At 43.5% G+C, this 13,052-nt stretch overlaps 1 protein-coding gene across 6 annotated transcripts in view; it reads right to left on the bottom strand.

The window, feature by feature from the left end:
• ITPR1 (inositol 1,4,5-trisphosphate receptor type 1) overlaps nucleotides 1-13,052 on the bottom strand; it is a 353,195-nt gene that overhangs the window by 283,520 nt on the left and 56,623 nt on the right. For all 6 annotated transcript variants that reach the window (XM_060239586.1, XM_060239588.1, XM_060239587.1 and 3 more), the window contains exon 3: nucleotides 3,091-3,161. In XM_060239586.1, the coding sequence (XP_060095569.1) occupies nucleotides 3,091-3,161 (71 nt within the window). The remainder of the gene's footprint in view (nucleotides 1-3,090; nucleotides 3,162-13,052) is intronic.

The raw sequence follows: 13,052 nt of genomic DNA, 5'->3' as shown, positions 1-13,052 counted from the left end.
GTTATAGCCCAGCTACTTGAGATAATAAATATACTCTGCCAAACAACTACTTGGAAACCCAACCCAATAGGGATTAGTATGAAAGGGCCAAACAGATTTTAAAACGATTTACCTTAATTTCAGCTCAAAAGATACTTTCACTCTTATGCTTTCTACGGTTTCTGTTTGTCCAAAGAAAGCCCCCTCCACACTTTAAAAAACAACAACATTGCTTAGCAACATATGCTGCAATGCACTCTAAATTAACCCTCAAGTACATTTCTGGAGAAGGCTTTCTGTTTTTATGAAAATGCACTGCTAAAGAGTAAACACTTGCATATCAATTAAACCACAGGATAGCTGAAACACACAAAGCACCAAAAGATAGTATCTGATTATCAACGGTAATTGAGGTGTTCTCCTCAAGGCTAATGGACTCCATTCTAAGTTGTAGGTGTAAGTACAGTTCTTCAGCCTAGAACATTCAACAGAACTTCTACACTTAATGGGATCCAAGTTGGCAATTTCCATATAAACAGCAGTAACTCCCCATCAATTCCATTCTTTGAGGAATCATAAGAAACTAAAATATTATTTTATATTTTAGATACAAAATAGTTTTGTTTTTATTTAAGGGAGACAGAAGACAGAGGAGACCCCAAGTCTCTATCTCTCTTCCCACATGCTTCCCCTTCAAAATTAAGTACAGTGTCAGAAAAACTTCAATTTCACCACTATAGTCAGAAGAACGCTGAAGTGTAGAACATCTGTAAAAATGAAACTTCCAGGGGCTACCAACTGTCTCACTAAATGCTTCTTTCTGTGACTACTGCTACAACTTCATGGCTTAACAGCACACCTGAAACATTGGTTTTGTATCAGAGGATACAGCCAATAACACCACACTCTGCTCCAATCTAGACCACTTTTGAGTGTAGTGCAAGTTATACAGAATTCCCTAGAGAAGCAACTACAGAGGCTGGTAGAACCGTAACATGACTACTTTTAATTATGAATAATTTGCACTCACAAAAACAGTTTCATGAATCTCCACTGTAACATACATGATGTGGATGCATACATAGAGCAGCATTCTGGTTGTGATTTTGCAAAACTGTACTACTACACAGACTTTCAATCAGCCTGTGTAGTAGCGCATAGCCAGCCAGCACTGAAAAATTTTCAGGATATTTCACACAGTAATTTGCTAACATGGATACAAGTCAATTTAGTTTGTTGGAGGGTGCTAAGTGGCTGCATCATGCATGAAGCAGTCATTACACCTACTTGTAGATCTGTTTATTTGATGGTAGCCTTTGTATGGCATCTGATGAAACAGAACAAGAATGCATCCACCCACCCATTCCTCCCTTAAATATCTAAACACACCATAAAAAGCTACACTGATGGAACTTGAACACATTACACCACCTCTTCAGTTCAACCATTTGCCTGCTTGCATTGGTTATTTTGTACTGAGGAGGGTAAGACAAACCTGTTATATCTCAACTGACCAGATCATGCTGTGTTTCGCCACTGGGCATTTGGAAGGTCTGTGGGATGCTTCAGAAGCCAATATAAAAAAATGTTGCATAAATGAGCTCTGACCTTACAGGTGCTCTCCTCCTTCCTCCCCTTTCCTTATGTGCCTGTAGTCCAGTGATGGCCAAACTCCAATTGGGAGCCACATGTGGCTCTTTTACACATATTATATGGCTCTCAAAGCCCCACCCCATCAGCTTGGGGAGGCATTTCTCTCTTTAAAACACTGACAATTATTCTATGTGGCTCTTACATTAAGAAAGTTCAGCCACCTCTGCTATAGTCTGTTAATTCTTTAAGAAGGAGCAACCATGATCAGCCAGTTCAGATACAACAGCAAACTACTGTTTAGGTAAAATTGTTGAGTTCATAACGGACTCCATGCATACAAGTATGGAGAAGAGGAACAATGCAAGCCATAGGGCTCATTTCATGTAAAACTAAGATGCAGTTTGGAACTAGCTCTGCACTAAATCTATGTTATTACACTACAAGGACAATTAATAACTATATTATGCTGTCTGGCATTTCCAGTATGTGACCAAGTGATGTTTTGCCTGAATAGCAGATGTCTTCAAAAAAGTTTATGCAAAACTAAACACACTCCATTATAAACTCTGTACTTAAATTGGTACTGTGGAGACCACGGATCTATCTAGCCTACAATTCTTTTCCAAGGTGTAACCAGACAGATGCTTCCGGGAAGTCACAAGCAAACAGAAAGGCAAAGCCCTCTTTCATGCTGCCTAGATTAACATGATCATCCTCTAACCAGAAATCTTTCTGTATAAACCAAGAGCAAGAGAGATACATCTGTGAAAATCAGGATCCAGTATAGACAGCATCCCAGCAGCACCACAGATTCAATTAACATCATCTTAAAATGTGTGTGTGTGTGTGTGTGTGAGAGAGAGAGAGAGAGAGAGAGAGAGAGAGAGTGTGTGTGTGTGTGTGTGTGTGTGTGTGTGTGTGTGTGTGTGTGTTCAGGGATATACATGCACCAAAAGGAATAAGCAAATTCCTTTTTCTAAAATCTGAAACATTCACCTCAGAAAGGCAATTAAGCATTATTTCTTTCTGTTTTAAATAAAAGGGCTTGGGATCAAGCTAGAAGCCACATCTGGATCTGTCAGAACCCTGCCCACCATTTTCAGCATTTATTTATTCAATGCAAGGAGCTATTTAAAGCTTACAATTAGTATTCAAGTCAAGACACCTGGAGGAAGAGAAGTGAAACTACACAGACATCCTGTTCATCACAGGGACTCCTAGCAGTGTATTTCCAATTCAGGTTGCCTCTCATCTGTGCTCAGCTCACTTACTACAGTAAATGGGAATGGAAACAAATATGCAATGCCTCTTCAGACAAGGTTTTTGAATCCATACATTAAAGCTGGTTTTCCAGTCACATAAAGCAGCATCCTATTAAAAACAAACAAACCACAAGCAACTAAGCAATTTGCTGATGCTATGTCATCTCATGTGCACAACTATTATTTTGGACAAGACTGATCGGAGTGGAAAGGAACGCTATATGAATGCTTAAGTTCGACATATAGAAGGTCTCACCTCTGAATTTCTTAGGAGGGCTGTTAAGATCACCTGCTTCTGGCTGTACAACACACCGATCATCCACAAGTCTGGAAGACAGACAAAAATAAAATAAGATTAAAAGCAACAACCCAAACCCTTAGCAATATTAAATTTGGACCACCCAACAGAAGATCTCGCTTATGTAACCTTTCAAAAGACGCAAGTAAACATAGTGGACACATAGAACTAGGCTAAATAATGCTCCTGGGGAGGGCGGGAATTGCTTTGCTGTTCTGCTAGTCATTAGATTTTCCTGGAAATTCAGCCTTCATTCCAATCAAAGCTGTAAATCCAAATAATTAACAAAAATTGGAACTTTTAGTAACAAAAATGTGTTCAAATTTAAAGCTCAAAAACTACAAGACCACAAAATAGAACATCTTCTAAATGATACCTTGAGATAATGATGAGATGGGATATTAGTAATTGCATGGCCTGCGGTCACACCACCAGCTGGAAGTCTCAGATAGCAAGAAATAAGGAGATCAGACAAAACTATATTAGCCCCAAGCTGTGAAACAGTTGCTGGAGTTTGAAGGAGAGGTCAACACTTATAAGATTACGAATTACACTATCACTGGCATCCTGGAATATGCTGAATCACGATCGTTGTAGCAACTGAGTCCACCTGGAGGGCACAGAAGTCAAATAATAATAATAATAATAATAATATTTTATTTTTATATCCCGCCCTCCCCGCTAGGCGGGCTCAGGGCGGCTAACAGACACGGGAGTCTCATGATTCACATTAAACAATAATAGACATGGGAGTCCCGTGATTCATAAAACATAACAACTTAAACATTAATTACAATAAATTATTTAAAATACATAAAAACATATAAACATATAAGATATAAAAATAGGTGCTAAAATGATGTATTTAAGATGGCTAAGTGTCTATTCATTCATTAATCAGGTTCCGTCTTAGTTGCCACATGGTGACTCAAATGCTAACTGAAAAAGAAATGTTTTGCAAGCCCTGCGGAATTGGTTCAGGTCCCGCAGGGCTCGCACCATCTCTGGGAGGTCGTTCCACCAGCGAGGGGCTATCACCGAGAAGGCCTGCTCCCTAGTGGCCTTCAACCTAACTTCTCTTGGCCCAGGGATTGTTAATAAGTTCTGAGAGCCAGACCTCAGTGCTCTCCGGGGTACATATGGGGAGAGGCGGTCCTTTAGGTAGGCAGGTCCTCGGCCATATAGGGCTTTAAAGGTAATAACCAGCACCTTATAGCGAACACGGTAGACAACCGGCAGCCAGTGCAGATTGCGCAGCCCAGGCCGTGCAGGCTCCCACCGTGGTAGTCCCTCCAGCAGCCTGGCCGCCGCGTTCTGGACTACCTGGAGTCTCCGTGTTCGGTACAAGGGCAGCCCCATGTAGAGGGCATTGCAGTAGTCTAACCTCGAAGTGACCGTTGCGTGGATCACAGTTGCCAGGTCGGTGCGTTCCAGGAAGGGGGCCAACTGCCTCGCCCTCTTGAGATAGAAGAAGGCGGATCTAGCAGTGGCAGCTACTTGGGCCTCCATTGATAGGGAGGACTCCAGTAGCACCCCCAGGCTCTTGACTTTGCGCACCGGTACCAGTGGCACACCGTCAAAGGCCGGTAAAGTAGTCTCCCCTCCCGGTCCGCCGCGGCCCACGCAAAGGACCTCAGTCTTCGCCGGATTCAACTTCAGCCCGCTCAGCCTGAGCCAGTCAGCCACGGCTTGTAGTGCCCGGTCCAAATTTGCTGGGACATCACCAGCCCGGCCGTCCATCAATAGATAGAGCTGGGTGTCATCTGCATATTGATGGCAACCCAGCCCATACCTCCGTGCAATCTGGGCAAGGGGGCGCATAAAGATGTTAAACAGCATCGGGGAGAGGACTGCCCCCTGAGGCACTCCGCAATGGAGTGGATACCTCTGAGACAGTTCCCCCCCGATCGCCACCCTTTGTCCCCGACCCTCAAGAAAGGAGGAGAGCCACTGTAAGGCTAGCCCCCGAATTCCTGCGTCGGCGAGGCGGCGGGTCAGCAGCCGATGATCAACCATATCGAACGCCGCCGATAGGTCTAACAACAGCAATACTGCCGAGCCGCCTCGATCCAGTTGCCGTCGGAGGTCATCCATGAGGGCGACCAGGACTGTTTCTGTCCCATGGCCCGGGCGAAAGCCGGACTGGCATGGGTCTAGGACGGAAGCGTCCTCCAGAAATTCCTGTAACTGCACCGCCACGGCCCTCTCGATTATTTTGCCTAAAAAGGGCAAGTTTGAGACCGGCCGGTAATGTGCCAATTCGGCCGGATCTGATGACGGTTTTTTCAGGAGAGGGCGGACCAGTGCCTCTTTCAGAGGTGTTGGAAAAACACCTTCTGAAAGGGATCGGTTTATAATATCCCGTATGGGATATCTTAGTTCCTCCTGGCAGGCCTTAATTAGCCAGGAGGGGCAGGGGTCCAGATCGCAAGTCGTGGAACGTGCAGTGGCAAGAATTCTGTCGACTTCCTCCAAGCTGAGCGGGTCGAAGCAATCCAGAGTTGAATCAGAAGACACGCATTGGGCTTCGGGTCCACTTACTGCCTCCAAGTTGGCGGGGCAGTCCTGGCGGAGCGATTGGACCTTATCCGCAAAGAATTTCGCGAAGGCCTCGCAGCCGATTTCCAATTCCTTAGCTTTAGAATTGCCCTGAGGCAATGTGGTCAGATTCCGAATTATTCTAAATAATTGGGCTGGGCGCGAATTTGCGGATGCAATCCTAGCCGCAAAGTATGTTTTCTTTGCGGCCTTGATTGCCATCTCATAGGACTTCATAAACTTCCTATAAGATGTTCTAGTCGCCTCGTCACGAGTGCGTCGCCATTGCCTCTCTAGCCGTCTAAGGCCTTGTTTCAGCTGGCGTAATTCCGGGGTATACCACGGAGCCAGCTTAATCCGAGGTCGCAGAGGGCGCCGAGGTGCGATCTCCTCGATGGCCCTAGAGAGCCGGCTATTCCAGGTCTCAATCAGGCCATCAAGGGAGCCGCCAGAGGGCCAGGAGTCCCGCAGAGCCATCTGGAACCGTTCCGGGTCCATTTGACTCCGCGGGCGAGCCATAATCGGCTCCTCGCCTAAACAGGTTCGGGGGGGCATATTCACACGGGCCTTGAGGGCGAAGTGATCCGACCATGGCACAACCTCTGTGGTTATATCGCTCACTACAATCCCGGCCGCAAAGATCAGGTCTAACATGTGTCCGGCCTGGTGGGTGGGGGTCACAACGAATTGAGAGAGTCCCAGTGTCGCCATGGAAGACACTAGGTCCGTCGCCTGACTGGAGGACGGGTCATCGGCATGGACGTTGAAGTCACCCAGGATTATCAGCCTTGGGTGCTCCAGCGCCCAGCCTGTCGCCGCCTCAAGCAGGGACGGTAAGGCGTTGGCCGGTGCGTTAGGCGTACGGTACACCAGCCAAATCGCCAACCCCTCTTCATCCCCCCACGCCAGCCCGGCACATTCAATGCCCTCAATCTTTGGGGCCGGGAGCGCCCTAAAGGAGTAAGCCTCCCGTGCAAATAATGCCACTCCTCCCCCCCGCCCGCTAGTCCGCGATTGGTGGAAGACCGAGTAACCTGGGGGAGCTGTTTGCGAGAGGGCCACTGTATCACCCTCCCGGATCCAGGTCTCGGTCACGCAAGCCAGGTCCAAGATAGACATTCTGATTGTTTTGCAATGTGTTTGCAACCATGGCAAGCAAAAATGATCTCAGTTAAATGGGTCATATACAAAAATATCCAAGTGTTTAGCCATTGCAGCTTGCATCCTATACGCCCACTATCTTTCTGTTGAATTCACTGCCTAGATCTTACGTATGCAGTAAGACCTCCACATCTACAATTTCCAGCTGCAATCACCCTAAACGAGAACAATGTATGGACTGTAGTCCACACCACCCTCCAAACCGCTAAGGCATTTTCAACAATTGTGCCATAACAATTAATTTTCTTCATCAAAAACAAGTATTGGGCTCATTATCTTCCAGGAGTATTGAAAAACAAATTCATGGTGACGTAGGGAACTAGGATAAGCTTATAAAGAACCCTTCTCATTTTCTCAAACACACCTTTATGAGAGCAAGCAATAGCTTAAGATTTCTCCCCTCCCCCGCCCCGCTGGGAACAAAACAATTCAGATGGCAAAGTCAGACAGCAGTCCCAAGAAGAGAATATTGCAGGTAACCAGATTGCTGTGTTGCTTTCACGATCTATAGGACTTTCATAACAACCTCAGCTGTACAAAGTAAGAAGAATTATTAACAAAAAGACCCAGTACCTCAACAGCAAGCATATAGCCAACACCTGTCAAGATGAAGCTACTTTGATGTACTCCACTCTGAGCCCGAATGGGGAAATGGACAGAATATAAATAATAATAATAATAATAATAATAATAATAATAATAATAATAATAATAATAATAATAATAATAATAATAATATAATAATAATAATAATAATAATAATAATAATAATAATAATAATAATAATAATAATAATAATAATACTATCAAGATACAGCATCAGCCATAAACATGGGTGATCCATATTTAAAGAGGCCAAAGGGTTGTTACAACTTGGGCAAAAATGTCAAAGGCACAAGTTGCTGTTGCAGATTTGCCAAGAGATGCAACAGAAAACAGTTTTGAAGTTATGATATAGACGCTCTCAATTTGGTTTGCCCACCCCATTTCTCCAAAGGTCTGCACATTAATTACACATGTTGAGAGTCCTGATAGGCAAGAGTCTTTTATTACTTCTGATGATATTTCTGTGACCTGGCATGAGCTCCGAGAACATTGTAGCAGACCGTGAAGACACCATCACCTCTAGCAAGGAGGTTCCTTGACAGTGACCCTGTTGGTAAATAATGGCTTCATAATAGATGGGGCAGGGTAAGACACGGAACTAATCCAAAACGTTTTACAAACCACAATATTCTTCACGTCAATCATGATAATTTCATATCATTATATGCCAATTATCTGAGAGAGTAGTCCAGCAAGGCAGACGATGTACATACATAATTAAAGTTTGGGACAGTTAACATTTGTTCACTGCATCTTACATTTCTACTTAGCTAAAGACACCCCACATTTGGAAAGTTTTATGGTGTAAGAGCAAGGATCACATTGCGTGCTGTACTTCCCCCATCCAAGTCTAATATAAAGCCTATTACAACACAATTAAATAGGGAATTTTAATTGAGTAGGACAGGGTTTCCCAAACTTTTCTTTCCCGTGGCCCGGTTATTTTTACACTTCTCCTTCATGGCCCACTAAAATTTGGGGGTGGAACCAGGAGACTTTGGAGGTGGAGCCGGGAGACAGGAATTATGTCATTTCCTGTGGTGTCAAGGACCAAGTGATGCCACTTTCAGGGCACACTGAACCAAAACTCCACCTTTTTCCTGTGATGTCACTTCCAGGGCACTCCCCCAAACCTGCCTCTTCTTCGGCAGAAAATTGATTTTCAGAAAAATCTCTCTGAAACTCATGCTGAGCCAAAATGGGGGTGGAAAGTGGGCGGTCCTCTCTTTCCACTCCCACACCTGCATGCACCTATCTGTTTGTGTATCCTTCTCCAGCTTGCAAGCACTCCTAATGCCCATGTTCAATTGCCTGCACCACCTACACATCCCTTCCTCAACAGCACTGGCCAGTGTATGCAGTTGGGAGTGCTGTTGCCATTGCCATCAGGAATGCCAGCACTGTGTACCCCTGGCAGCTGCTCTACCTCAAAATATGCTGACACATTTAGTAGGCCCTTCCTTCAGCTGCCTCAAGCTACAACCAAGCTTGCTTGGTTTCAAGAAAATCTTTCAACAGCTATTTTTCATACTTTTCTTTGGTTGAAACATTGGGAAATTGCTGTGAAAGGTAGCAGAGAATTGTACTGCAGTTAATGAATTAATTTCAAGTTATATGAAGTTCATACAAGCTTTTCTGCAGCTATCCCAAAAAGGATATTTATGAGGGGCTTGCAGCTTTTTACTGGCTGTGTTTCCCGTGCCTTTAAAAGCAACCTGTTTTGCAGATACTTAGCCAGTGAACTTCTTTCATCCTTTTTAATATCTACAGGAGGAGTTTAATTTTGGTGTCAGACAGCTGTTAAAAGCAGGTCCAGTAAAATGGTGCCAAGTTCATAGTACCATCACTTCCAGTGCTGTTGAGATATACCGCAGTGATCTTCAATAATCTCTTTCTACCCCACACCTCTCACTCTCACTCAGTCACACAGAAATCTCATAGAAGACCAGCTGGCTACAACTGGGGGTGCCAACGTTTCATTGGCAGAGCTCCTATATCTGCAAAAACAGTATAATGAACAAAAAAGTTTCATCCAATAAAACTGGAAGGAGGGAAAGGGAAAGGAAAGGAAGAACATAAACATAAGAGGAGCCATGTTGGATCAGGCCAGTGGACTATCCAGTCCAAAATTCTTTCATACAATGCCCAAAAAGCAACAGAATGTCCACCAGTGGGGCCAGGGCACTAGAAGCCCTCCCACTGTTGCTTCCCCCCCACAGCACCAAGAATACAGACAGAGCATCACTTGCAGGGAAAGAAAGAAGGGGGGGGGGAGAAAAAAAAGCCTTCCTCACCATCATATGACCCCAGCCACCAAAAATTCTGCCCAGAGGTCATTTGGTAAACAAAAAAAAACAGCTACTGGAATGCCCACTTCCCGCCTCTCCTGGCTGAAAAAAACATACACACCCTTTTTTGATGCCCAGGCCTCCCGGCAAAATCTCCCCAAAAGAACATTCTGCAAGGTACATGAAAGCTCATATCTTGAAGAACACTTCATGGGTCTAAAGTGCCAATGGATGCCAGCTTTTCTCTCAAACCCTGGGAGCGAGGGAGAAGGAAGGAGAGGGAGCACAGCTCCTCTCTGCACAACACAGAGATGGGGTGGGGCTAGCTTTGCTGGGGGTGGGACTAACTTTAACTTTTCTTGTGGCCCAGTAGTGAGGCTTCCATGGCCCGGTACCGGGTCACGACCCTGCAAATGGGAAACACTGGAATAGGGGATTCTCTTTCTAAAAATCTATCCCCTTTTCTGCCCTGAATGGGAAGTTCTCCATTTGTGTTAAAATGCTCTCAATCAGGGCTCCTCAGCATACAGCTCAGAAGTCTTTTGATGCGGTCACACATGCTAAATAATGCCATTTCGATCAGAAACAGTTTGAAAGTGGATTTTGCCATTTCACAAAGCAAAATCTAGTTGGAAAGTAACTTGAAAGTGGATAGTGCCAGCAGAAATAATAAAAATAACAGCTGAAACCAGTGAAGAGAGAGGGTTGCCATATAATCAGTTATTTAAAATACAAAGTGGCAAAATAGAACTGAAAACTGCTGAGGAGTTGAATAAAAAATATGATTGGTTTCAAATGCAACAAATAAAAAGCCTGGTGGAGAATGATATTAAAACTGAAGGAATAAGACGTGAGCAAACAGAAATGGAAAAAGTTCTGCTTGGAGAAAATGAAAAATTAATTTCAAAAATGTATAAGTTACTGTTAAAATGGTCTATGGAAGATGAGGTAGTAAAATCTCAAATGATTAAGTGGGCAATCAATGTAAATAAAGAAATACAGATGGATACATGGGAGTATCTTTGGAAGAACTCTATGAAACTATCAACATGTCAGAATATAAAAGAAAATTGTTTTAAGATGATGTATAAGTGGTATATGACTCCTAAAAAATTGGCAAAGATGAATAAAAAGATGCCAGACAGATGTTGGAAATGTAGAAGACATGAAGGTTCTTTTTATCATATGTGGTGGACTTGAGAAAGAGCGAAAAAGTATTGGCAGATAATTCAACAAGAAATTTCAAGGATCTTGGGATATGAATTCAAGAAAGTAGCAGAGACTTTTTTATTGGGATTACAAATGGAAAAATTTCCGAAAGAAGATAGAACTTTGATCTGGTACTTGCTTTCAGTGGCTAGGACATTGTATGCGCAGTTATGGAAGCAAGAAAAAATACCAGAAAAATGGGATTGGATTGTAAAAGTTATAACATGGAGTGAGATGGACAAACTAACAAGAATATTAAGAGACTATGATTTGGAAGTGTATGAAAAGGAGTGGAAAAAGTTTAGATGCTATGTAGAAGAAGAATGGAATATAAAAGGATTTTGGACAACTTTTTAATAACGATCAAGTATTAGAAAAAAGTAGAATATGAATATAGGTTCTTATGGTTTAAGGGTACCTTTAAATGATAGTATTTTGAGTATATAACTTCGGCGGGAGTCAAATAACGGGAGGAAGGGGGACTAGAAAATAGCATATGGGATAGATAAAGAGAAGGTATTAATGGATATGGTTACCATACGTTATCAATAAAATTGTGTTTAAACATTGGGGAAAAAAAGAGTGCATTATTTAGTGTATGTGACAATACGCTTTTTCTACTCAACTAATGCTAACCAGTCAGATCTCTTGGAGCAGCCTGCCACTAAAGGCTTTCTGACTCTGTGAAAAATTAACCCTTCACAGTTCTTTCCCTGTTTGTACAGCACTTCTACACTTTTAAAAGCACAGTCCATCACAGATGTAAACAAACAAATAAGTAATAAATTGTATAAACGGCTTGCACTTATGTACAGCAAGCACACTGCCACAGAGATCAGACACCAAAACAGAAGCTGCCCTTTCAAGGACGACTCCTGCAAGAGCTATGGCTGACCCAAGGCCATTCCAACAGTTCCAAGTGGAGGAGTGGGGAATCAAACCCGGTTCTCCCAGATAGGAGTCTGCACACTTAACCACTACACCAAACTGGGTCATTGGACTATAATGCTTGCTCTGGTCCTCCTGACAGCTATGAACGGCACTTTCAGAAAATTTGTATAGGCTCTGGCCTTTCTTTTCTTTATTGTCATACAGAGTTGGGTCACCGTGAAATGATTTTTTAGAATGCAGTCTTATTTTTTAAGGGTTAAAGATTTTATAGTAGTAGAGTTGGTTATTGCTGTGAGTTTTATGTTGTAACCCACACTGAGCCTGCATGTGGGAAGGGCAGGATAGAAATTAAATGAAATAATTTAACCATCATCCACCATCACCACCAGGTTGCAGCAACAATGGACTTGCATGACTTTCATAAAGGCAACTATATTTGTCACAGAGCATAGGTGTCAAACATGCGGCCCACGGCTCGGATCAGGCCTGTAGAGGGCTCCAATCAGGCCCTCCAGCAACTGGCTGTCCTCTGCTTCATTTTCCCTTGCGTAATTTTTTCGGTTGCCATTTTATGTTTCTCCCCAGATAAGCTAGAGCAGCAAAGCAGCCTTTCCCTCTCCCCCCTCCCCTTTTCCCAAAGGGAGGAGGAGGGAGGAGCAACTTCAGCCAATGAGGGAGCTCAGCTCTATAGCTCTGCTGGGTGATTAAGTTTGCCAGGCTCAATTAATCACCTTGCAGAGCTACTGAGTCAAGTCTCTCTTCCTTCTAATGAATGACTGAGGCTCCTCCCCCTCCTCACATCCTGGAGAAGGAAAGAAGGAGCCAGAGCCTTCTTTGCCAGTCCCCACCATCAGGAGAGCTACAAAGAGTGCTTTTAAGACTAGCAACGCTTTAGTGAAGGTATGAGCTTTCTGCCTGGCTACAGAAAGAGAGAGAGAGTTTTGTTGGGCTTGTTATGGGTGTTACTGGGTTCACCTCCTCTTTTTCACTGTACTCATGCCCTCCAATCTTTCTCAATAGGAAAGCATGTGAACTATTTAGAAGAGAAATATCAGCATTAGATTGAAAGTGTGTTCCACCTCAGGATTACCCATCAAATTTTCCTTAATTTTTCTTTCACGTTTTCCTTTGGAGGTGTTGAATTTATACTTCCCAAATAGTAGGCTGACACTGACCAATGTACATGGCTGACTCTGTTCTTGTAGTTTGTTTTTTTTTTTTTTGGGG

The sequence above is a fragment of the Heteronotia binoei genome, chromosome 5, assembly GCF_032191835.1.
Source record: "Heteronotia binoei isolate CCM8104 ecotype False Entrance Well chromosome 5, APGP_CSIRO_Hbin_v1, whole genome shotgun sequence".
Lineage (NCBI taxonomy): Eukaryota > Metazoa > Chordata > Lepidosauria > Squamata > Gekkonidae > Heteronotia > Heteronotia binoei.
The sequence above is the reverse complement of the archived record's forward strand: the minus strand, read 5'-3'. Positions and strand labels throughout refer to the sequence as shown.